Source organism: Chiloscyllium plagiosum, unplaced genomic scaffold (genome assembly GCF_037043375.1).
Source record: "Chiloscyllium plagiosum isolate Xiang-an unplaced genomic scaffold, Cpla_swu_hap1 HiC_scaffold_1, whole genome shotgun sequence".
Classification (NCBI taxonomy): domain Eukaryota; kingdom Metazoa; phylum Chordata; class Chondrichthyes; order Orectolobiformes; family Hemiscylliidae; genus Chiloscyllium; species Chiloscyllium plagiosum.
Window position 1 is genome coordinate 87,904,129 of NW_028270139.1, and position 26,138 is coordinate 87,930,266.

The window sequence follows — 26,138 nt, forward strand, 5'->3', positions numbered from 1 at the left end:
CAAGGGTATGTTTCCATACTGTATGCCTCTATGACTCCGTCTTGTGTACATTTGTTATTATATCTTACATGGAATGCCAAGAAGATGTAATTTAGTGTAAAGTAATAGAAAAGGTGAAGGATGAGAGAAGACGTAGCCTTTTAGCTGTAAGATTAAAAAGTGAGATTATTAAAGGAAGGGAAAATGGACTCGGCAAGATGGTGGCGATTCTGTAGAACTGCTGTGGATAGCTCTGCCTAACAGCCAAGGTATACTGGTGTTTTTTGCCATCCCTGGCCAACTTATGTGGTGGAATTATTAGTTTAAAATCTTACAGAACACACCTTTGTTAATATTTGGGAGTGGGAAGGATGTCAAAAGGAAAAAGAGCGAGCAAACAGCAGCAGGGAGGACACTCCCCTGCAGCGCCTACTACACCAGAGACTGCAGCAACAGCAGCCTCTCCTGAACCCCCGGGGACCTGACAGACTCACAGGAACTGGCTGCGGCGATGGAGAGACTTACCTTGAAAGTTGTGGCTGCGATTGAGGAGTTCCATGGGGAGATTCATTCCCAGGTTCAACCTATCGCATCCGTGCTGCAGAAGCATGAGCAGGAGATCCAGGGCCTCGGTGAGTGGCTGGAGGAGGTGGAGGGTCGAACTAATGCCTCGGAAACTGCGATGGAGTCCTCATACAATTGGATCCAGGTTCTGAAGCGAGAGGTGTGGGCCTTGCGAAACCATATTGACGACCTCGAAAATCGAGGTCGGAGGATAAATCTCCAAATTGTCGGGCTCCCTGAAGGTGAGGAAGGTGAGAGGACAGTCAGCTTCTTTGAAAGCTGGCTGCCGAAGTTTTTGGGCCTTCACATGGAGTCCAGCAGGTTGCAGATTGAAAAGGCGTATCGGGTTACAGTGTACAGGTCAGGCCCAGTGCAGCACCCCCCACTCAGTTCTAGTGCACTTCCACTCATATAAGGACAAGCAAAAAGTCATAGAAGCTTCCAGATCCCTAGGAAAAGATCCACAAGCACGGCTGTACAAGAGATCAAAAATCATATTTTTCCAGGATTTCTCTGCAGCTGTAATTCGGAAGAGGAAGTCCTTCGATGAAGTTATAAAGAGGCTGAGGAACCTGGTCATCCAGTACTCCATAAGATACCCTGCAGTGCTTCATTTTAGCCACGAGGACTCAATTTATACATTTGACTCAGTGGATAAAGCTAAAAACTTTGTAGACTCTTTAAAATAGACGGATTGGCCTGAAGAATACGGTTAATGTTTGTTCTCTTTTCTATCTTTCCCCATGTTTTCCCTTCCTTTTTTTTATTCCTTTCTTTCTCCCTAATAATTTCCTTTTTGGAAAGGGGGGAAAAGACCTTGGAATAAGTAGTTCCTTTTTTTTTAATAACTGGATTTTCTGATGGGAAATCTTGTGGAAGTTCTTTGTTGTCTCTCCTCCTTTATTTTTGTTTGTTCTGCTTCTCTTTTAGTCACAAGTAGGGGTAACATGAAACCAGGGATGGGTGGAGTGCTCATCCTGACTTTGCCTTTTTTCTGTTAATTTAAGGATCATCTCCTTGTTATTTTTTCTGGCCTAAGGCTGGGGCATAGTCCAGATTTGAAGGAGCTGTGAAAGAGGGGATGGGTAGGGTGAGTGCCCCCTAATGGCAGGGGGAAGAGTCTTCCATTCAAGGTTTTATAGTTGGTTTTCTTTGTAGTTGTTTGGTAGTATTAGTTGTTTATAGTTATTATAGAGTAGTTTTTGTATATATAGTTTTTCGACTCTATGAGTCTTTATTTACTTATGCTCGGCGCTTTGTAAGCAGGGTTCTCCCTCCCAGGGGTTCAAGGGTGTCTGAAAGGGGATATGGCTAAGTGTTTTATTAAATGGTGCACCTGGAACATTAATGGAAGCCATTCGCCTGTTAAAAGGAAAAAAAGTGTTTTCTAGCCTTAAGAGGGAAAGGGTTAATATCGCTTTGTTGCAGGAAACCCAACTTGATGATGGGGAACACTTTTGAAATTACAACAGGGGGATTATGACTGGGTATGCTTTTCATCCTTTACTACTAAAGGTAGGGGAGTGGCGGTACTTCCAAAGGAATCTTCCATTCACATTATTAGAGCAGGTGAAAGATAAGCAAGGACAGTTTGTGATACTTAAAGCCCTGATACATGGGGAAGAGTCTTCCATTCAAGGTCTACTGTCCTCCAGCACATCCTCTCAAATTTTTGATTAGTGCTTTCTCTAAGTTGAGTGCTTTTGGAACACAGCACATTATAAAAGGGTGGGATTTAAATTGTCATTTGGATCCAACAGTGGACAGGATGCCTTGTGGGCCCCCAACTATTTCTTCGCAGGCCAAGCAGGTGGTTGACTTATGTAAGGAGTTGGGGCTGGTCGATATTTGGCGATGTCTTCACCCTACTGGGAGGGACTTCACCTTTTTTTCAAACCCACATAAATGCCCCACGAGGACTGACTTCCTTCTGGCTCCCTCGGCCCTTCTGGATTCGATTATGGGTTGTAAAATTGGGAACATAGCTATCTCTGATCACGCGGCAGTATATTTGGAGGTTAAGGTCAAGAGTGAAGGGCTACGTGTGAGGCACTGGCATTTGGACCCTTTTCTCCTTAAGGATTCCAAATTTGTGGAATACTTTTTGAAGGAGTTTCAGGAATTCTTGCCGATCAACTCAGGCATGGCTAGTAGTCCGTCTATGCTATGGGAGACTGCTAAGGCCTTTGCTAGGGGATTAGCTATTTCCTATTCGACTAGGTGGAAACGGCAGAAGGAGGAACAGCAGTGTCTACTTGAGACGCAGTTGAAAGCTGCCGAGGCAGCACATTTTACACAGCCTTCGGTGACTAAGCTACAGCGAATCACAGCCCTTCAGGCTGCCTTGAATTCAATACTGACACAAAACACAAAGGAAGAACTTGCTTTTGCTCGACAAAGGGGATAGGCCAGGGAAGTATTTAGCATACCTGACTAGGAAAACGTGTGCTCCCCAATCCATTACTGCAATCAGAGACAGCGCCGGGGTCCTTACATCCGATGCTAAAAAGATTAATGAGGCTTTTCGGAGCTTTTACTCTGAATTGAATCGGTCTGAAGGTTGCGAAGACAGGAGGGCTAAAATGGAGACCTTTTTTAAGAACTTGGGCCTCCCAGGGGTAACCTTGGAACAAGCCTCTCTCCTTAATGCCCCCTTGACAGTTCAGGAAATACAGGAGGCAGCTAGGCAACTTCAGAATGGGAAAGCACCTGGCCCCGATGGTCTCCCGGGTGAGTTTTATAAGGAGTTTATAGGGATTCTGTCAGGGGCGATGTTGGAGATGTACAATCACTCCTATATGCATGAATGCCTACCACCATCTTTGAGAGAAGCTAATATTTCCTTAATTCTTAAGAAGGGGAAGGTTCCTGAGGATTGTGCCTCATATAGGCCCATCGCTCTATTAAATGCAGATTTCAAGATTCTGGCCAAGATCCTGGCGCTGAGATTGGAAAGGGTGTTGTCCCATATTATTAAAGAGGACCAGAAAGGCTTTTAAGGGGTCATAGATACTCAAATAATATTAGAAGGTTGCTGAATATGGTCCAAGTTTGTCAGCAATGATCGATTCAGGGGTTGGTGATTTCCTTAGATGCAGAGAAAGCATTTGACCAGGTGGAGTGGCCGTATCTTTTTTATGTCTTAGAACAGTTTGGGTTGGGTGGAGTCTTTGCTAGGTGGGTGGAGGTTTTATATTGCCACCCTCTGGCCACTGTCATCACCAACGGGGTGAAGTCTGGGAATTTTAGGATTGGTAGAGGTAGTCGGCAAGGCTGCCCCCTCTCACCGTTGTTGTTTACGTTAGTGATAGTGCCGCTGGCAGAGGCCATTCCCCAGAATGTCCACATAACCACTCTGGAAGTGGGATCGAGGGCACACAAGATTACACTGTACGCGAATGATGTCCTTCTGTTTTTATCGAACCCGATGACCTCTGTACCCCATTTCATACAATGTATCAATTCATTTGGGGCTATTTCAGGATATAAGATTAGCTTTACAAAATTGGAGGCTATGCCTTTGGGGAACCTTAAGGATGTGCCAGAAGTTGAAGGTGGCCCTAAGTTCCCTTTTAAGTGGTCACAGGCAGGGTTCCAATACCTAGGCATTTTTATTAGCCCCAAGTTTGATCAGTTATTTCGGAATAACTTTGCTCACTTGCTAGACAATATTAGGCGAGATCTCCAGAGATGGGAGGCTCTTCCAATTTCATGGCTGGGCCGAATATCTCTCATTGAGATGAATGTCCTTCCTCGTTTGTTTTATCCCATGCATATGCTTCGGTCAACGCTGCAGAAACTTATGAGGTGGTTTGGTTCCTTTGTCTGGCATTGTGGGCGGCCCCTCATCAAACTTACTAAATTGCAGTTGCCTCAAGGAGGGAGAGGAGTTGATTTCCCAGACATTAAGAGGTATCAGTTGAGTTCCCTGCTCTCCTTTGTCAGTGATTGGGTAGGTAACAATCCAAACTCAATACGGCTGGATATTGAGACTTCCCAGGCAAAGTGCCCTCTTATTAACCTGTTGTTCATGGATAAGATGAGGACAGTTATGGACCACTGCCGGAACCCCATTGTCATTAGTACAGCCAAGGCTTGGAGGGCGATGCATCAGAGTGAAGGTTGTTTATCCAAGACTTCGCCACTTAAGCCTATAGTTGGCATGCCAGGGTTCTGACCAGGGATGATGGACTCAGGGTTCTAAGCATGGGCAGCGAGCGGAGTTTCTGGTTTGGGAGACTTGTTTGAGGGGGAGGTTATGATGTCTTTTGAGCAACTGAGCCGCAAATACGGGTTGCCCAGCAGAGGTCTTTTCCGTTTTTTCAGGTTAGGGATTTTATCCAGAAGAAGATAACGCTCCTCACTAAGTCCTAGAAGCCCAATACAGAGAGGTTGTTGTTACGTTCCACAAGCACCCTTTTGGTTAGTGCCCTCTATCGCCTGTTGGGTGGCAGGGCCTGGCAGGACACTAACCGGTTATGTGAGGTCTGGGAGCAAGAGCTAGGAGTGGAGATCTCTTCTGAAACATGGGAGAACATATGGGAGAATACTCAAAAGATCTCAATCTGTAGTAGGACATGCGCTACACAGTTAAAAGTTCTGCACAGGGCTCATCTGGCACCAGACTGTCTGGCGAAGTTTAAAAAGAGGCGTCTTCAGTGTGCCCCAATGTAAAATAAGTGTAGGTACTCTTACCCATTGCTTCTGGACATGCCACAGGCTCCGTGCTTATTGGAGTGCTGTGGCGGGAGAGATAGGGAGGGTATTGAGGACTGAAGTCAAAGTAGACCCGATATCTCTCCTCTTAGGTCTACTAAATTTACCATCGTTAGACATGCATAGGAAGAAACTATTTAATATTCTTGCATACTGTGCCCGGAAGAATATTCTGATGAACTGGGTGTCTGAGAACCCGCAGGGCTTGCTGGGATGGCAGAAATTAATTGTGGAACACATTCTCTTGGACATTTTTTACAAACATGGTGCACCACACAACAGACAATTTTTATAAGACATGGCAGCCCTACTTGAGTTATTTGGATATGGATTTGTCAGCTATCTTAACTATGGAGTTTGTTTAACCAGGATGATTAGATTTGTCAAGCCCTGGGCCCTGGAGGGAGTCTCCCGAGTTAATCCGGGTATATATACAATGCTCCCGTTCCTTTGTTTGGGAGCTTTGCGCCAAGCATAGCTGTTCTGTATTTTGTGTTTGTTTTTTGGTTTCTTTTGCTTTTTTTTGGTATTGCTTTCTCAATGTTAGGGTTTGTTTTGTATTATAGGGTAGGTTAGTAGTTATATTGTAACTTGTGTTTTTTTTTATTATACTGATATTTGTTATTGATTGTATTTTTCAATAATTTTATATGTTGTCTAAGAGTATCATTCGCTCTTATCATAAGCACAACCTCTATGTCTAGAGTTTTAATTCCTGATATGGAGACAACAGTTCATAGGTTGCCACTCTTGCAGTATTAATTTACACAGGAAGCCCAAACCGATTTCCTGAACATTTTCTAAACCTTGATCAGCCAGTGAACCTATCCTATCTATGGTGTTAAATGAGAAATGGTGAGAATTCCAAATCTTGCTTCATAGAGATCCAAGTATAGCACAACCTCAATGTGGCTGCAAGGCATGTTAAAACTTAGGTCTTATATTTGGGTACAAATGTCAGTCAAGACTACAATACAACCTGAACCCTGTAAATGACATTACAACAGTTTTATTTCGGAAAGACTGGTATAAAAAGATGGACAATACGTTTATGCCATAGTTGGGAGGAGAAAGCAGCATATAAATCAAAATCAATTTCTGTGTTACTAGCCTAATTATAACGTTTCTTGATTTAATTCTGGATCCAAATTTTTAATAATAAATAATTCAATAACTTAAGAAGAAAAACCCTGGACCTAATTTAGATGTAAACTGGCAATGAAAACATCAACCACTCCTCCAAGGGGTCATAGGTTATGGACTTGCAGCATTTCCTGTTTTTAATTCAGTAATCTTTACCTTCTCTATTTCTTTTGTTATCCAGGAGGGAAGAGCCTCTACATTCAGATGCCAAACCATGCAGCTGTTTTGCCCAGCAGATTCCTCAGCAGCATTCTAAAATCAAGGACAACAGGATTTGTTAAAGAAATATAACTTCCTCAAGGCACTTTATATAAAAGAGAACAAACGTACTCCATTGTAGCTTAGAAGAACTAGTCAGAGCTAGATTTTGTCATGGAAACAGAAGACAAGACTGTTTTTTGTCAGATCCCTGCCTCTAGTGGGAAACAGAGTGAAGCTTGGATTTTCCTGATCTAGAGATCGGTTTCCTGTTTGATTAGGAGACAGGTTTCAGACACCAAAGGCAGCCCAGAGAGAGCCAGCAAATTGTCCTGAGGGAGAGAGTTTGTGCCAAAGTGTGACAGAGAGGTATGTTGTCAGAGAGAAGCTGAAGGCCTGGTAACCGTGTGGGAGGGGAAGAGGTCTTCCTCCCAAAGAATTGCCAAATGGAGCTCACCCATTATAGAGTAAGGAGATCTTTCTGTTCAGACCCATCTCCCTCTGCTCCAATTCCTCTCATTCTTTCACTTTCTGCTCTTCTCCTGGTGAGCTGTTCCCTTCCAGGATCTCACCATCCTCAAGGTCTGTACCTCTCTGGCAGAACATTTGATCACAGTGGCTAAGACCCTTAGACTTGAGCAGGACACTACCTAACAGAATATATGCACTGACGCTAATACCCCTTGAACTTGTGAGCTTGATGTGTTCATAAAATTATAGAATCTCTAGTGTGGAAGCAGGCCATTCGGCCCAGCAACTCCATACCAATCCTCCAAAGCGCATCCCACCCTATCCCTACAATGATGCCTTTCCCATGGTTAACCCACCTCGCCTAAACATCACTGGACACTATTGGGCAATTTAGCACGGCTAATCCACCTAACCTGCATATCTTTGGACTGTGGAAGGAAGCCGGAGCACCTAGAGTAAACCCATACACACTGGGAAGAAAATGCCAATTCCACAGACAGTTGCCCGAGACTGGAATTGAACCTAGGTCCCTGATACCATGAAGCAGCAGTGCTAACCACTGAGCCACTGTGCCGCCCAGCTCATGTTGTCCAACATCAGTACAGAGCATCTGTCACCAGTGTGCAGCTGTCTCTGAGGCAGCAGAGCTACACTGATGAGTGCACAGACATCAGTGACTATCAGCCTAAAGAGTCACAATCTCATTTTGGCACTGGTTCTCAAACATGTCCAGGCAACCTAACCCGTGCTCATGGCAGTATTTCCTTCTCTTTTCATGTCATCTGCCTTGAAGCCCAGCGCTGCACACTTCCTTGCAGGCTGCTGTTTCATAACTCCATTAACCTGGGCTGTCGAGGGTGCAGCCACCCATTTTCAGATATAACCTTTCTGGTGTTCAGGTGAAGTCCAAACACCTCTTATGGCCACATGATGTCAGGAAGGTGATGAGTCTCCGAACTAGCAAAACCCTCAATAAAGAATCCTCCTGTGATCTGTCATGGACTAACTTCAAAGCCTTTAATCTCAGAGAAGCAGGAACACTTGCCTTTTTCAACTTTTCCTGTGTGATGGTACTTGCCCAATATGGTCCTCACTGGTTTGAGGCAGACAGTAGCTGAAAGCCACCTGGCCGTGGGAAGAGACCAAACCTTTGCAGAGTCAGGATATTAAAAAGCTCTTACATACTTTAATTCATCTTTTTAGGAACCCAGGGGAGTTTAGAAACCCCTTCCCCACTCCAATCCTTTGGGGAAATTGTCAAACCTGGAAAGGGCTTTCTCTGGGGTGTGAAATATCCAAAGATAGGTGGTGCAGCCTCATAACTGGAGACAGACAGACAGACAATCTATCAGGGAAGAGGAAAAAGCTCTGTTTGTTGAGTGGGTGAGCATGTGGTAGAAGAGAGATTTAGTCTGAAAGTCTTATTTTACATATAGCGTACAGGTTAAGAGGATTCGGCCATCTGGCCCCTCAAGTCAATTCCACCATTAAACAAGATCACAGTTGATCTGGTTTGGGCCTCAACTCTACATGCCCACTTACCCCTAATAACCTCCTGCATTCCTTGTTTTTACTTAAAAAACATTTGATGTCTCCATTTCCAAAGACCCACTGAGGGGAAAAAGAATCCTCCTTTTTCCTAGCTGTTGTGGGAAGATGATGGTTAGCATGTCAGGCTTTACCAGAAGGAGGAAGAGAGAATTAATCAGTGCAAGAACTCAGTAGGCCTATACAGAAAGCAGCCTAAGCTGTCACAATGATAATCAAATCTACTGATCGAAAACATGGTTCCAGGTGACCTTAAGGAATGCACAAGCATACAGCATCGCCAACTCAAAATCTAATTGATGATCAAAATTTGCAGTCATGTTGCTTTCACCACTCTATATCAGGTATTGGTGTCCATCCAGCACCTGCATTATCAGAGCCAAATACACTTATTTTGCCACATACAGCCATCTCCAATGATACTGGCATTTAATGTTCCAAAACTTTTAGGATCATAAAATGGCTTAACTCTTCTTCAGAGTCTATAGGAAATGGTTATAGAGTCATAGAGATGTACAGGATGGAAACAGACCCTTCAGTCCAATCCGTCCATGCCGACCAGATATCCCAACCCAATCTAGTTCCACCTGTCAGCACCCGGCGCATATCCCTCCAAACCCTTCCTATTCATATACCCATCCAAACGCCTCTTAAATGTTGCAATTGTACCAGCCTCCACCACATCCTCTGGCAGCTCATTCCATACATGTACCACCCTCTGCGCGAAAAAGTTGCCCCTTAGGTCTCTTTTATATCTTTCCCCATTCACCCTAAACCTATGCCCTCCAGTTCTGGACTCCCAGACCCCAGGGAAAAGACTTTGCCTATTTATCCTATTCATGCCCCTCATAATTTTGTAAACCTCTATAAGGTCACCCCTCAGCCTCCAGGGAAAACAGCCCCAGCCTGTTCAGCCTCTCCTTGTAGCTCAGATCCTCCAACCCTGGCAACATCCTTTTCTGAACCCTTTCAAGTTTCACAACATCTTTCCGATAGGAAAGAGACCAGAATTGCACGCAATATTCCAACAGTGGCCTAACTAATGTCCTGTACAGCTGCAACATGACCTCCCAACTCTTGTACTCAATACTCTGACCAATACATGAAAGCATACCAAACGCCTTCTTCATTATCCTATCTACCTGCGACTCCACTTTCAAGGAGCTATGAACCTGCACTCCAAGGACTCCTTTTTAAGCAACACTCTCTAGGATCTTACCATTAAGTGTATAAGTCCTGCTAAGATTTGCTTTCCCAAAATTCAGTACCTCACATTTACCTGATTTAAACTCCATCTGCCACTTCTCAGCCCATTGGCCCATCTGGTCTAGATCCTGTTGTAATCTGAGGTAACCCTCTTCGCTGTCCACTACACCTCCAATTTTTGTGTCATCTGCAAACTTACTAACTGTACCTCTTATGCTCGCATCCAAATCATTTATGTAAATGACAAAAAGTACAGGGCCCAGCACCAAGCCTTGTGGCAATCCACTGGTCACAGGCCTCCAGTCTCAAAAACAACCCTCCACCACCACTCTGTCTTCTACCTTTGAGCCAGTTCTGCATCCAAATGACTAGTTCTCCTTGTATTCCATGAGATTTAACCTTGCTAATCAGTCTCCCATGGGGAACCTTGTCGAACGCCTTACTGAAGTTCATATAAATCACATCTACTGCTCTGCCCTCATCAATCTTCTTTGCTCCTTCTTCAAAAAACTCAATCAAGTTTGTGAGACATGATTTCCCACACACAAGCCATGTTGACTATCCCGAATCAGTCCTTGCCTTTCCAAATACATGTACATCCTGACCCTCAGGATTCCCTCCAACAACTTGCCCACCAACGAGGTCAAGCTCACCGGTCTATAGTTCCCTGGCTTGTCTTTACCGCCCTTCTTAAACAGTGGCACCACGTTTGCCAACCTCCAGTCTTCCAGCATCTCACCTGTGACTATCGATGATACAAATATCTCAGCAAGAGGCCCAGCAATCACTTCTCTGGCTTCCCACAGAGGTCTCGGGTACACCTGATCAGGTCCTGGGGATTTATCCACTTTATTCTGGAACATTTCTAAATTTGCAAGTACTATACGTTTTCCACAGGTTCATCTAAGTTAAATGTTAAAAGGAAACCCTTGAAGACCAAAGTATAGCAACTATATTTTAACCAACAAACAGGTATTAATTTTATGATCTACTGAATATATATTAATGAATACAATTTTGTGTCAACAATTATTTCATGCAGTTTTGATGACAGCTTCAGAAGACTTAACAAATGAAAACGAGGAAATAAAATATTGCAGATTAGCAAAGTGTTTCTTTCATTATATTTTGCTCTGAAATGTCTTAAACTGTTCATACAATGATCAGTTGGATTTTTACTGAAGTCAAATTTTCCAAGCTTAATCATATAAGTGATGCAGTTGTTGAATTTAATAAAGTTTAAAATATAAAACCGGCTACAAAAGTCACAGGAACCAAGTGCATCGCTGAATCCAATCCTTATTTCACGATTGAGGGAGCATACACATTGTAACAGAATGATCAAATTTGTACTTTACCTGTAATGTTGAAGGCTGCATCCATTGAGAAGGGGATAAACTATGAGCATCCAGCACAAATCTTCGGCATTTCCAGCATCGTAGAAATCCTTCCATTATGAGAATACCCATTGAATCCTTATTTACCTGTATGAAAATTAGCACAAGATACCCAAATGGAGTAACCAATAAATTTATAATGAATTCAACCACAAGTTTGAGGACATGATCTATTTGGATTTCCAGAGACCATTGATAAAGTGCTGCACGGGAGGCTGCTAAATAAAATAAATGCCCATTCATGGTGTTAGGGGCAAGGTAGTAGCATGTATATAGGACTGACAGATGGCAGAGAGCAGAGATAAAGGGTTGCTTTACAAGATGGCAGCTGGTTACTAATGTTCTGCAGAATTCAGTGTTGGGACCACAGCTATTAATGTTATACTTTAATAATCTGGATGAAGAAACTGAAAGCATTGTTTCTAAGTTTGCAGATAACACAAAGTTGGAGGAGAAGTGGTGATGAGGAAATGGGGGAGACTGCAGAAGTCCTTGGACAAACTCGGAGAATAGAAAAAGAAATGGCAGATGGAAAACAATGTGGGAAAGTGTGAGGTTATGCATATTAGTAGGAAGAACAGAGGCATATACTATTTTCTAAATGGGGAAAGGCTTGGGAAATCTGAAGCACAAAAGGACTTGGGAATCCTAGTTCAAAATTCTCTAAAGGTTAACATGCAGGTTCAGTTGGTAGTTAGGAAGGCGCAGGCAAAGGCAATGTTAGCATTCACCTCGAGAGGGCTAGAATACAGAGGAACCTAGATTATCTGGCATTTGATTATCTGAATTTTGGATTATGCATCAAGATCGCAAGGTCCCAAAGGTTGGCTAAACTGTATTATCCAGCATTCGATAATCTGAACATTCAGATAAATCGAGGTTCCTCTGTACAAAAGCAGGGATATTCTGCTGAGAGTGTATAAGGCTCTGGTTTGAGCAGTTTTGGACCCAGTATCGAAGGAAGAATGAGGGCAGAGCGGTGGACGTGATCTAAATGGACTTCACTAAGGCATTTGACAAAGTTCCCCATGGGAGACTGGTTAGCAAGACTAGATCTCATAGAATACAGGGAGAACTAGCCATTTGGATCGAGAACTGGCTCAAAGGTAGAAGACAGAAAGTGGTGGTGGAGGGTTGTTTTTCAGAATGGAGGCCTGTGACCAGTGGAGTGCCATAAGGATCGGTGCTGGGTCCACTACTTTTCGTCATTTATATAAATAATTTGGATGTGAACAGAAGAGGTATAGTTAGTAATTTTGCAGATGACACCAAAATTGGTGGTGTAGTGGACAGCGAGGAAGGTTACCTCAGATTACAACAGGATCTCGATCAGATGCACCAATGTGCTGAGAAGTGGTAGATGGAGTTTAATTTAGATAAATGTGAGGTGCTGCATTTTGGGAAAGCAAATCTTAGCAGGACTTATACACTTAATGGTAAGGTCCTAGGGAGTGTTGCTGAACAAGGAGACCTCGGAGTGGAGGTTCATAGCTCTTTGAAAGTACAGTCGCAAATAGATAGGATAGTGAAGATGGTGTTTGGTATGCTTTCCTTTATTGGACAGAGTATTGAGTACAGGAGTTGGGAGGACATGATGTGGCTGTACAGGACATTGGTTTGGAATACTGTGTGCAATTCTGGTCTCCTTCTTTTCGGAAGGATGTTGTGAAACTTGAAAGGATTCAGAAAAGATTTACAAGGACATTGCCAGGGTTGGAGAATTTGAAATATAGGAAGAGGTTGAATAGGCTGGGGCTGTTTTCCCTGGAGCATCGGAGGTTTATAAAATCATGAGGGGCATGGATAGGACAATTAGACAAAGTATCTTCCATGGGGTGAGGAAGACCAGAACTAGAGGGCATAGGTTTAGGGTGAGAGGGGAAAGATATAAAAGTGACCTAAGGAGCAACTTTTTGACGCAGAGGGTGGTACATGTATGGAATGAGCTACCACAGGAAGTGGTGGAAGCTGGTACAATTGCAACATTTAAAAGGCACCTGGATGGGTATATGAATAGGAATAGTTTGGAGTGATATGGGTCGGGTGCTGGCAGGTGGGACTAGATTGGGTTGGGATATGACTCTATGACAATAGACAAGGAGTCTCTCTCTCTCTCTCTTGCTTTCTCTCTCTCTCTTAAGTAACTAAATCCTGGAAGACAACTACATATTTTCTTCCACTAGTTGCTGCAAGCTATTGCCTCTAACCAGTGAATCAAAAACTTCACAATTAATGTACCAACAACCTGTATCTTTCCTAAAGAATTGAAAGAATCTGGAAATATGGAGATCAGAAAATAGGAGGTCATGGGCAGCAAAAAGAACACCTCATCGGATCCAGTGGACTAGTGATACTGATTATGTATCCCCAGCATTTATTTCACCAACCACAGTATCAATGTTTGTTTGCTTGTCTATGTCTGTCTTTAGTGTGTGTGTGTGTGTAGGGGTTTAAAAAGGAGTTACAGTTTCAGCCAGTCAGGATACAGGCTGACAATCCATAGTTTTGTTTGCCTGTGATTAGAATCGATTCCTTTGTAGTAGTAGTTTTTTGTTAAGTGCACAAACCTGCTACCATCTTCTCCAGGACAATTAAGGATTGGCAAAAATACTAGCCCAGACTACAATGCCCACATCCCAAGAATGCATTTAAAAAATAAAATTGGAATAATTGTAATAAGCAACTTAAATGCTAAAATTAGTAAAGCAACAGGAGGATCACAGATCGGATCAAATAGAATTGTAGAAACTTGGGACAGGCATAATTTTAAGGTGAGAGAAGCAAGTTTAGAAGGAAAGTGAGGGGCAACTTGTTCCACACAGAGGTATGTGGAATGAGCTGCCAAAGGAAGTGATAGATGCAGATATAGTTATAATGTTTAAAACATATTTGGACAGGTACATGACTAGGAAAGGTTTAGAGCAATATGGGCTAAATGCAGGGAAATGGGACTAGTTTAGTTTGTAAAACTTGGTCAGCATTGACAAGTTGACCAAATTTAGAGTGGTGCTGGAAAAGCACAGCAGGTCAGGCAGCATCTGAGGAGCAGGAAAATCTATGTTTCCGGCAGGAGCCCTTCATCAGGAAGCCTCGGGGAGTGGAGAGATAAATGGGAGGGGGTGGGGCTGGGGAGAAGTTAGTTGAGAGTGCAAAAGGTGGATGGAGGTGGGGATGAAGGTGATTGGTCAGAGAGGATGGTGGAGCGGGTAGGTGGGAAGGAAGATTGACAGGCGGAATGAAGAGCTTCAGGGCAGAGGAGACGATCTGAGGGTTGCAGTGAGAGAAAGACTCACCGAGAACCTTGTAAACAGAGGAGGAGAACTTCTTCAAGGTAGGCATCCTTGCAAGAGGATTCACAGTAAGATTACCCCTTCCTCCATCCACTTATTGCACTCTCAACTACCTGCTCCCCAGTCCCACCCCCTCCCATTTATCTCTCCACCCCCAAGGCTTCCAGCCTCATTCCTGATGCAAGACTCCAGCCCGAAACATCGATTTTCCTGCTCCTCGGATGCTGCCTGACCTGCTTTGCTTTTCCAGCACCACTCTAATCTCCAGCATCTGCAGTCCTCACTTTCGCCAAGCTGATCAAATAGTCTGTTTCCATGCTGCATGACTCTATGTATATGCTTTTTGGTTCTTCAAACTTGCTCTGCCATTCAATATATCACAGTAGATGCTCTATCACAATGCTGTATTCCTGTTTTCTCTCCACATCCCTTGATGCCTTTAATATCACAACTTTATCAATCACTTTCTTGAACGTGACTCAATACCCAGATCAAGAAATGCAAGTAGAGAAAATTATCTAATAGTGACGACAAGGTAATGACAAAACAGATTGTAAATGGTCTAGAATCTGAATAGCACATCGAATAGAATTCCAGAGAACAGCAGATATTAAATATACATAACAGTAATCATTAAAGAAGCAATTCTGCAATTAGCAATCATTACGATATTACATAGATAGACTTTTGCACCTTCAAATAAATAAGTGCAAAAAGCTCATGGTCCTCTTTGCTATCACTTTCTTCCCTTTCCTGTGCACACCAGCCAAAACTTCCCAAGATATCCACTACTCCCCACTTTGTAAATTTAAGTGTTTTGTGAAATAAAAATATTTGCATTCTAGGAGTCTTTTCCTGAGTAGTTCAATGATTCTCTATAGGAAGCGATTACCAGCTTGCAAATTCTTCAAGCAGAATAGGGAAATGAAAATACAAGTGATTGAAAGAAGGATCAATAGCCTGGAGAATTAGCAGGCTTCTGGATAGAGAAGTGTCAATCAAACCAAAATAACCATGCAATGATGGGACATATCACATTCCTGTTTAATGATCACTGCTATCCATTACAATCCCTACCACTTAAACTGTCCATGCTTAGCAGGGCAGCAGCTCTGGACAGATGGCATAAACCATTTGCCATTACCATGTGTCAATTACAAAGACGTCACTTATAACATATTAAGAGCAGAAACTATTTTGGGCAGCTCAATAAATACTTACCCTGCAATTAGTAACTTAAAAGGCTTTGCTAATTTCAGGCAAAATATGGTCTTCAAGCAATTTTGAATGAGCCATTTACATTTCATTAACATGCAATCCCCTAAGAGATGAGATTTTGGAAGCAACTACCAACAATTAAAAAACAGTCACAATATGAGAATTTTCTTTTCTTCACCCAATTGTTGGTTGTTTTTGTTTATAGTTTTACCATGCTTTGTGTAACAGTGGAGCTCATGTTAACAGCAATCCAAAACAGAAGGACAACAGCATCAAATGCACGAGAACACCTGGAAGCTCCCCTCCAAGCCACTCACCATCCTGACTTGGAAATATATCAATGCTCCTTCACTGTCACTGGATCAATATCCTGGAATTCACTCCCTAAGGGCTTTGTAAGTCAACTCACAGCAGGTGAACTGTAGCGGTTCAAGGCAGCAGTTCACAACCACCTTCTTAAGAGCAATAAGGGATGAGCAATAAATGCTGACCAGTCAGCAACTCGCATGCCCCACCATTTGAATAGTAAAAAAATCCTGGATATCTGGCCAAGTGAACGTAAAAAAAAATCCTACAACACTTCACTTTTGAAGAGGTGACAAAGAAGATCGATGAAGGCAGAGCAGTAGGTGCTGTCTATATGGACTTCAGCATAGCAGTCGACAAGGTTCCGCATGGTAGACTGGTTAGCAAGGTTAGATCATCTGGGATCCAGGAACAGCTAGCCAATTGCATACAAGTTTGGCTTGGAGGAAGGAAACAGAAGGTGGTGGTGAAGGGTTGTTTTCCAGACTGGAGGCCTGTGACCAGTGATGTTCCACAGTCTGCTATTGTTGGTCATTTATATAAACGATTTGGATGAGAATTTAGGAGGCATGGTGAGTAAGCTTGCGGTTGACACCAAACTTGGTGGTTTTATCGACAGTGAAGAAGGCTATCTAAGATTATGAAGGGGTCTTCTTCAATTGGGCCAATAGACCAAAGAATTGGCAGGTTTAATTTAATTTGGATAAATGGGAGGTGTTGCATTTTGATAAAGCAAACCAGAGTAGGGTCCTGGAGAGTGTTGCCGAACAAGGAGACCAAGGGGTACAGGTTCATACGCCTCGGTCTTGAAAGTGGAATGGCAGGTAAACAGAGTGCTGAAGGTGCTTGGTATGTTTATCCTTATTGGACAGTGCATTGAATATGGTTGAGAGGTCATGTTGTGGCAGTACAGGACATTGGTGAGGCCACATTTGAAATACTGCGTACAATTCTGGTCACCCTTCCATAGGGAGGATATTGTTAAACTTCAGAGGGTACAGAAAACACTAGCATGATGTTGCTGGGACTGGAGGGTTTGAATTATAGGTAGAAGCTGAATAGAGGTTTATAAAATCATGAGGGCTACGGATAAGATGAATAGCCGAGACTTTTTTCCGAGGGAAGGGGAGTCCAAAACAGAGGACATAGGTATAAGGTGAGAGGGGAAAGATTTAAAAAGGACCTGAGTTTGAATCCAGCCTTGGACAGCTGTCTGCACATTCTCCCCGTGTCTGCGTGGATTTGCTATGGGAGGTCCGGTTTCTTCCCACAATCCAGGAAAACAGATGGGAGATGTTAGGACTATTTTCCTCTGAGGAAAGGCACCTGATAGGAGATGTAATAGAGGCATTCAGAATCATGAGGGCTCAGGCAGAGGTGAAAGGGAGAAACTATTTCTACTCTTGAAAGGATTGCAATCATGAGTCCACAGATTTAAATGAATTAGAACCTAGTTTATTACCATACTAAAAGCGCACTCCTTAGAAAAGTGGAAAAAAAAATTATCAGACAATTGGTGTTTCTGATCTTCTTCTGAACAGTCATTGTACATAATATAATGAACAAAGAGTTTCTTGAACTGTATCTATCAAAAATGCATTGTTCAATCACGAACAAGGGAAATTAAATACAATCACATCAGTCTGTCAAACACTGAGTAATTTTTTTAAAAATGCAAAAATAGATAGCATTTCAAGGTTAAAAAAAGCATGAATGTTTTAAATATAAAATGACAAACATTATCATTCTAGCAAGATGGCTTCAAAAAAAATTGATGAAAGTCCTCAAATGAAAAGGAGCACTGCAGATGATGGAAATCTGAAACAAAAACAGAAATTGTTGGAAAACTCAGCAGGTCTGGCAGTATCTGTGGAGAGAAAATAGAGTAAATGTTTTGCCATTCTTCAGAACTGATAGCATCTGGGAAAAAGCTGTATTTATCTTTTTTATCAGTTCTGAAAAAGGGTTACTGGACTCAAAATATTATGTGGGTTTTCTCACCATTGATGCTGCCAGACCTGCTTAACCAAAATCCTACTCACTGAAATATTTTGGAAAGGCAGCCATTAAATAGGGGTCTTACGTAAATGCAGCAAGCATTACATTTCAAAAACCCAAATAACTTTGGATTTCCTGATATTACTTATGTCTTACTAATTGGTCCTGTGTTAGATAGAGGTCTACATACACTAAAGAAATGACCACAGCAGTATTTCAGCTATTTACTGAACATACAGCATCATACAGTGCCCTGATGAAAGGTTATGCCCAAAACATCAACTTTCTTCTCCTCACATGCTGCCTGACCTGCTGTGCTTTTTCCAGCACCACATTTTGTTGATTCTGACATTTGCAGTCCACACAGGTGGTGTGCACAGCCCAGGCCATCACAGAGGCCAATCTTCCATCCATGGACTCCATTTACACGCCGTGGAAAGGGTTCCATCATCATCAAAGACCCATCACACCTCAGTAATGATCTCCTACAACCTCTTCTATCAGGCAGAAGATACAGAAGCCTGAACGCACACACCAGCAGGTTCAGGAACAGCTTCTTTCCCGGCTGTTATTAGATTGATGAATGGACTCTCCAGCCTCAAATAATGCTGATCTTGCTAACGTTGATCTCACCTAGCACAGGCCCTGTGCAATGTAACTTGTATACCTTTTCTAAGTCTTTTGACCTGTATATTCTCACTTACTATGATCTGCCTGTACTGCTGATAAACAAAGCTTTTCACAATACATTGATATATGTGACAATAAACCCTAACTTAGACCATATACTATAACCTGCCCCTCAGCTCTGATGCTTTTTATGCCTGTTATTATTTCTCTCTTCAGGTTTAATCAATGTACTTCTTCAGTAAGATCTGGACAATAGCCAGATTTGAGATAAGAAGTGATTAGTAACGGCAAGTGATTAGTAACATGCTGTGGGCGGCACGGTGGCACAGTGGTTAGCATTGCTGCCTCACAGCGCCAGAGACCCGGGTTCAATTCCCGACTCAGGCGACTGACTGTGTGGAGTTTGCACATTCTCCCCGTGTCTGCGTGGGTTTCCTCCGGGTGCTCCGGTTTCCTCCCACAGTCCAAAGATGTGCGGGTCAGGTGAATTGGCCATGCTAAATTGCCCGTAGTGTTAGGTTAAAGGGGTAAATGTAGGGGTATGGGTGGGTTGCGCTTCGGCGGGTCGGTGTGGACTTGTTGGGCCGAAGGGCCTGTTTCCACACTGTAAGTAATCTAATCTAATCTAATCATGTGTTGATAGAAATCTTGGGTCCCCAATCCTGACGAAAGGCTCCAACCTAAAACGTCGACTCCCCTGTTCATCTGATGCTGCTTTTTCAAGCTCCACACTTTATTGACACTGACTTTCCAGCATCTGCAGCCCTCACTATCTTATAAGTAACATGTGCACCACACAAGTGCCAGAAAATGACCATATCCAACAAGACAGCATCTGACCATTGCTCCTTAACAGTGATAGCATTACTATCACTGGGACTCCCACTACTAACATCTTGGGGTTATCACTGACCAGAACATAATCTAGCCCATATGAATACCATGGCTACAAAAACAAGTCAGAGGTTAGGAATCATACAGTAATAACTCACCTCCTGACTCCCCAAAGCTTGTCCACCATTACAAGGGACAACTCAGGAATGCAATAGGTGCAGCTCCAGGACAAAGCAACTTGTTTGGCATCACATCCACTCACTCCACCACCAACACAGTAGCAACAGTGTATACCAACTACAAAATGTACTGCAGAAATTCACCAAAGCTTTTCACACAGTACCTTTCAAACCCATGGCCACTTCCATCTAGAAGGACCAGGGCAGCAGATACATGGGAACACCGCCACCTGCAAGATCCCCTCCAAGCCCTTCACCATTCTGACTTGGAAACATATCGCATTTCTTTACTGTCACTGGTATAAAATCTTAGAATTGCCTCTGCAGGGGCATTGTGTGTTAACCTAAAGCAGGTAGGTTGCAGCGGTTCAAGAATGCAGTTCACCACCACCTTCTCAAGGGACTAGGATTGGGTAATAAATCCTGGCCAGCCAGCAATGCCCATATCCTGTCTCACGAATTAATAAAAAACAAACTGTAAATGTGCTATTTGGCCTTAAGATAAAATAGAGATGTACAGTGCAGAAACAGATATTTTGGTCCAACTCATCCACGTCGATCAGATATCCTAGATAAATCTCGTCCTCTTTGCCAGCATTTGTATAACCATCCAGATACCTTTTAAATGCTGAAATGGTACGGTGCCTCATCATTTTAGCTTGAGATTCTCTCAGGTCCTCTGATAGCAGATTGCAGCTGTAAGTAATGCATTTAATATGAGTATGCCCCACAGTCTCTTGTAGGGGCACTACACAGATGTTCCAGAGGAGCACAGGTTTAAACAGATGGAAATAAATTGGTAAAAGAAAGCGGCTCCGGTGAGGGTGACGGTCATGAGAAGACATCGCCTGGAAACATTAGGCCAGAATGGACCGCAGCAAGGGTCTGTGTGTGTGTGTGTGTGTGTTTGGGGGGGGACACTGCAGAAAGTTTAAAAGGTGCAGTAAGAACCAACATCAAATAAACCCACAACTTACATTGATCTAGCGCCTTTGAAGTAAAATGTTTCAAATCTTTTGATTCAAGTTTGATTCAAGCTAAATATTAACATTCACCTCATGGATCCGAGCTCTAGTCTCCTCATTCGAATTTGTGTAAAACTTTGTTTCACATCAGGAGCATAGGATTCCCCGCACACAGCCAGAACATACTGCGGCTCCGCCAGCGACCCCATCCCGGTCCGGGATCAGCTCTAGCTGCTCCGGGAAATGATCCGTGAAAGGTCCCCGAACAGCTTCCGGGCGCCGACACTGAGACACACCTTCTGCCCTCCTCCCCACTCTCTCTCCCCACCACCCAGTCTATCCTTCATGCTCTGTCCCCATCCTTTCCCCGTTCCACCCTCCTCTCTCTCTTTCACTCCCTTCTACTCACCCTCTTTTCATTTTGTACTTCCTTTGATCCCTGCCCCACTTCTCTCCAGACCTTTCCTCCTTTAACCATTTCTCCTCCTCGCTCCAGCTCCCCCCTTTACCTGTGCTCGATTCTCCACTCGCATTACCCCCTTGACTCTATATTTTCCCCTTCCTAATCCCTATGCTTTAAGTCATATTGCTTCTGAATTTTGTTAGCGATCAGTTTAAAATGAGTGCTGTCTATTCTGCCGCATAATTTAGTTTCTCCTTATATTTCTTATCGATATCATTCATTCTGAATTAGGATAAGCAGTATATCAACTGGCAGGAATATTCAGTCCTCATCCATAGGATTGTCAGCACAGTTTCCACAATTCCTAACTTTATTTCCATCTCTGTGGAATCCAGAGACAATGAAAAGATCAAGTATTCCTCTAAATCATGTCATTTCAGAGTACTTCACACTCAAGACCATACTTCACTTATCAGGGAGTCAGTCTTGCTTTTGGACTTTTACTGTGGAAACAAGAAAAAAATGTTGGGAGAAGTGTGAATTTCAATAAATTAGAAGCCACTGACAATTTTTATTTCTTAAGGATTCATCAGACAAGATTTAGAAAGTTTTCTACACCTATGCCATCAATGATAGCATACAATTTAAACAAAAATAGTTTAAAAACATCTAAACATAAAGGGAAAGAAACAAAAGGATAATTATTTATATTGTTCTATTTTTACAGCTGGTATTGATGGTGACAGGATGCCAAGTGCTCCAACCTTCAAATAAACTGCAAGAAACCTGTTTCATAATAAGCTTGTTAAACTGAAGCATTTCAAGTTTATTTTCCAGCTGACTTCTTTTTCTTCATTAGACCCTTTTCTTCTGCACTGCTTAATGGTCTCACAGACCTGACTCCAATCTGCATTCCCACTTCCCCTCACCATTTCCTGAAATGTTTTATCAAAGTGGATCCGCCAAACTGGAAAATCTCCCTTCTTTGGCTAAAATCTGACCTCTGTGGAATAGTATCAGACTGTAGCATCAAACTCAGGATGACAAATAAATGCAAAGTATCTAGCTCATCAGATGTGTCCTGATAAATCTATCATTCACTAATCCCGCAGAATATCACAGGCTGATTTCTTTGCAAGCATTCCTTGTATAAGTCAGTTCATGGAATCAGGAGAAAGTGAGGACTGCAGATGCTGGAGATCAGAGCTGAAAAATGTGTTGCTGGAAAAACACAGCAGGTCAGGCAGCGTCCAAGGAGCAGGCGAATCGACGTTTCGGGCATAAGCCCTTGTTCAGAAAGGGTTTATGCCCGAAACGTCAATTCTCCTGCTCCTTGGATGCAGCCTGACCTGCTGCGCCTGTCCAGCAACACATTTTTCAGTTCATGGAATCAGCCTAATACTCTCATGAAAATACTTTGATTGGTCCAAGGGCTAAAAGTAATCTTCTGAGGATATAATGTTAAAGACAGACAATCTACCTCTTTAGCACCAGTAACAAGGGACTATCCAACTATCCAAAAGAAAAAACGCTGGAAAATCTCAGCAGGTCTGGCAGCATCTGTAGGAGAGCTGACGTTTTGAGTCTAACTGACCTTTTGTCAAACCTAGAAAAACATTTCATATATAACTTACGTAGAAGCACTTTCATCAACTTTGTGGGCAGAGATGTTCTGAACTAGAAGGTGCAGTGGGCAAGCATCACTAATGATAGATGACATTAGATTACGGAAAAAGAAGCTTTGGTCCAACTTGTCCATGCCAACCAGATATCCCAACCCAATCTAGTCCCACCTGCCAGCACCTGGCCCATATCCCTCTCAACCCTTTCTATTCATATACTTATCCAGAAGCCTTTTAAATGTTGTAATTGCACTAGCCTCCAACACTTACTTTGGCAGTTAATTCCACACAGTGTTGTACGTCTCTATGGCTCTATGACCTGCCCCTGCAAATTCTGGCTCTGTGGTTCCACCAAAGTTATGGTAAGGGGTGCATCAAGGAAATTCACTCCAACTGAATTGCATCAATATAACTCCTAACTTTTAGGATGAAACATGTTGGATTAAGGTCATAAAATGCTGCAAAAGGCTTGGCAGCTCCAATATGATTGTCTGTGTCCAGAGATGCTGCCAGTCCTGCTGAGTTTCACCAGCATCTTCTGTTAAATTTTATTTCAAATTTCCAGCATCTGCAGTATTTTTCTTTTATTATACTGGAATAAGTCAATTTGTTGTGGAGAGATTTTGCTAGTCTCTTTTGCTGATAGTTTGGATTTTGTACCAGAATTCTCTATTAACTTTGTGACTCATGTTACAAACATGACTGCCACTTGTTCCATTTTTTTTGTCCTTTCATCACATTTAAAATGACAGTGGCCTTTTTTTTCACTGCTAGAGTTATAGAGTCATACAACATAGGAGCAGGCCTTTCAGCCCATCATGTCTATGCCAACTAACAAACACTAAACTACACTAATCCCATTCACCTGCACCTGGTCCATAGCCTCCTGTGGCCTGGTTATAAGAGTCTCTGTCTCCATTATGGCATCACATTCTACATATCTATCACCCTCTGGGTCAAAAGGTCCTTCTCATATCTGCTGTAAACCCTCACCTTAAACTTATGCCCTCTGATTTTAGACATGTCTGCAATGGGGAAGAGATTCTTATGATCTACTTTGTCCACACCTTTTGTAATTTTGCAAACCTGTGCTATGTTAAAAAAGATTGGCAAACTGTTCATCTAAGCAATAACTCTTACCAAAAACAGTTTATACAAGGACAATTATTTAGACAACGGTATGTTATGTGCTTCAGTTTTAATTTGTGTGTTGGTGAAACGCAAAATCCAAGTGCCCTTTTTTGCTTATCACCACTTTGTGGACTGTTAGGGTTCCTCAAAATGCATTGCAACAATTCTCTTTGTCTAGGGTTCAATAAACTGTTTCCAATTTTTAAAGAAAAAAAAATCTTAATTGTTGAATCTTTGATCCATTATCTGAGGCATGTTTCTCACATTGAAACTCGGCCAGGCCAGTCCTGCAGCGATTTAACAGGCTCTAGTTCCTGCAATATAACAGTATTTAGGCGCCCCCTTGAGGCAATAGCTTGCAGATCATAAATCTTTATACAGAACAAAACACTTAGAGATCAAAATAATCAGTTTGTCTTGACCACTAGTTTTAGGATCTCTGAGCTAATCTGAAGATAATCAATTTTGGAGCATACCTAGTTAACTTTGGAGTAGCAGTGAGAGGTTCTGTCCAATTAAACTTGGTGAATTGCTGAAGTTGAGCCTGAATGCATACATGGTGCAGTCACCTTGATAGTGGGGAGAAATATTGAGATACCACGGCAGAGGCTTTGACCTGGAGAGTGAATAGATTCTTAATTTTCACTGCAATTGTGTTGCCAATTATGTAAAACATTGCCAATTGTGGAAAAGCTTTGAGGGGGTCAGGAGATAAACCATAAATATAGAATTTGCAAACTCTGCCTTGCAGTCTTGTAGGTACTAATTTGACACCCTGGTCCAGTAGGCAGCTAAAGAGTAGTAAGCCATAAGATGCCATCAGTGAAAGACTGGGAATGTTGAGGCCATTGAAAGTTAGACGGAGGTGCTTGTCCCTTTTCTCGCTATTGGACAGTGCGGTGCTCAGTGGTTAGCACTGCTCCCTCATAACACCAGGGACCTGGGTTTGATTCCAGCCTCGGGCAATTGCCTGTGTGGAGTCTGCACATTCTCCCCATGTCTGTGTGGGTTTCCGCCAGGTACTCCAGTTTCCTCCCACAGTCCAAAGGTGTGCAGGTTAGGTGGATTGCTATGATAAATTGTCCATACTATTCAGCAATATGTAGATTACTTGCATTAACCATGGGAATAATGCAGGGTTATAGCGATAGGGTCTGGGTGGCATTCTGTTCAGAGGGTCGGTATGGACTTGTTGGGCCAATAGGCCTGTTTCCACACTGTAGGGATTCTATGGTTATTGATTGTCATTACCTGGTTCACATGGTCAGTCTGACATCAGTTGTCAGAGGTGTTTCTGAGAGAGAGGATTTCAATGTATTTGGAAAGGCAAGGACTGATTAGGGATAGTCAACATGGCTTTGTGTGAGGAACAGCATGTCTCGCAAACTTGATTGAGTTTTTTGAGGATATAACTGTAAACAATGATAGTGTTGGAGTGGTACAAATTGTCTGCATGAACTTTAGTAAAGCCTTTGACAAGGTTCCGCATGGTAAGCTAATTGGTAAAATTAGATCACATGGGATTCAGGGAGAGTTAGCCAACTGGATACAAAATTGGCTTGATGGTAGCAGACAGAGAGTGGCGGTGGAGGGTTGTTTTCAGGCTGGAGGCCTGTGGCCAATTATATTACTGAAAGGATCAATGGTGGGTCCATGTTGCTTGTCATTTATATAAACGATTTTGATGAGAATATAGGATGCACACTTAGTAAGTTTGCAGATGACACAAGAATTGGGAGTATTGTCAACAGTGAAGAAGGTTATCTAAGATTACAAAGGGACCTTGATCAATTGGGCCAATGGGTCGAGGAGGGGCAGATCGAGTTTGATTTGGATAAATAAGAGGTATTGCCTTTTGGTAAAACAAACAAGGGCAGGATTGATGCAGTTAATGGTCGGGCCCTGGCTAGTGTTGTTGATCAGAGAGCCCAAGGAGTTCAGGCACATAGTTCTTTGAAAATTGTGTTCCAGGTAGACTGGGTGGTTAAGAAGCACGCTTATCTTCATTGTTCAGACCAATGAGTATTGGAGTTGGGACATCATGTTGAGGTTGTACAGAACATTGTGAGGCCACTTTTGGAGTACAGTGTACCATTCTGATCACCCTGCTATAGGAAGCATGTTATTAAATTGGAGAGGGTTCAGAAAAGATTTACAAGGATGTTGGCACAACTGAAAGGTTAGAGTTATAAGTAGAGGCTGGATAGGCTGGGAGTGTAGGGGGTTTATAAAATTATGAGGGGCATAGATAAGGTGAATAGCAAAAGTCTTTTCCCTAGGGTGGGGAGTTCAAAACTAGGGGTATAATTTTAAGGTGAAAGGAGAAGGATTTAAAAGGGA

At 42.7% G+C, this 26,138-nt stretch overlaps 1 protein-coding gene across 3 annotated transcripts in view; it reads right to left on the reverse strand.

Moving 5' to 3' along the window:
• rnf180a (ring finger protein 180a) overlaps window positions 1–20,854 on the reverse strand; it is a 136,073-nt gene extending 115,219 nt beyond the window's left edge. For 2 of the 3 annotated variants that reach the window (XM_043689494.2, XM_043689501.2), the window contains exons 1-3: window positions 20,733–20,854; window positions 11,184–11,309; window positions 6,559–6,654 (exon numbers count right to left, since the gene is read on the reverse strand). In XM_043689494.2, the coding sequence (XP_043545429.1) occupies window positions 6,559–6,654; window positions 11,184–11,294 (207 nt within the window). In that variant the 5' untranslated portion in view covers window positions 11,295–11,309; window positions 20,733–20,854. Of the gene's footprint in view, window positions 1–6,558; window positions 6,655–11,183; window positions 11,310–20,654 lie in introns of all 3 variants that reach the window. The other variant, XM_087988665.1, reaches the window with a different exon arrangement.
• Window positions 20,855–26,138: the final 5,284 nt, after the last annotated feature.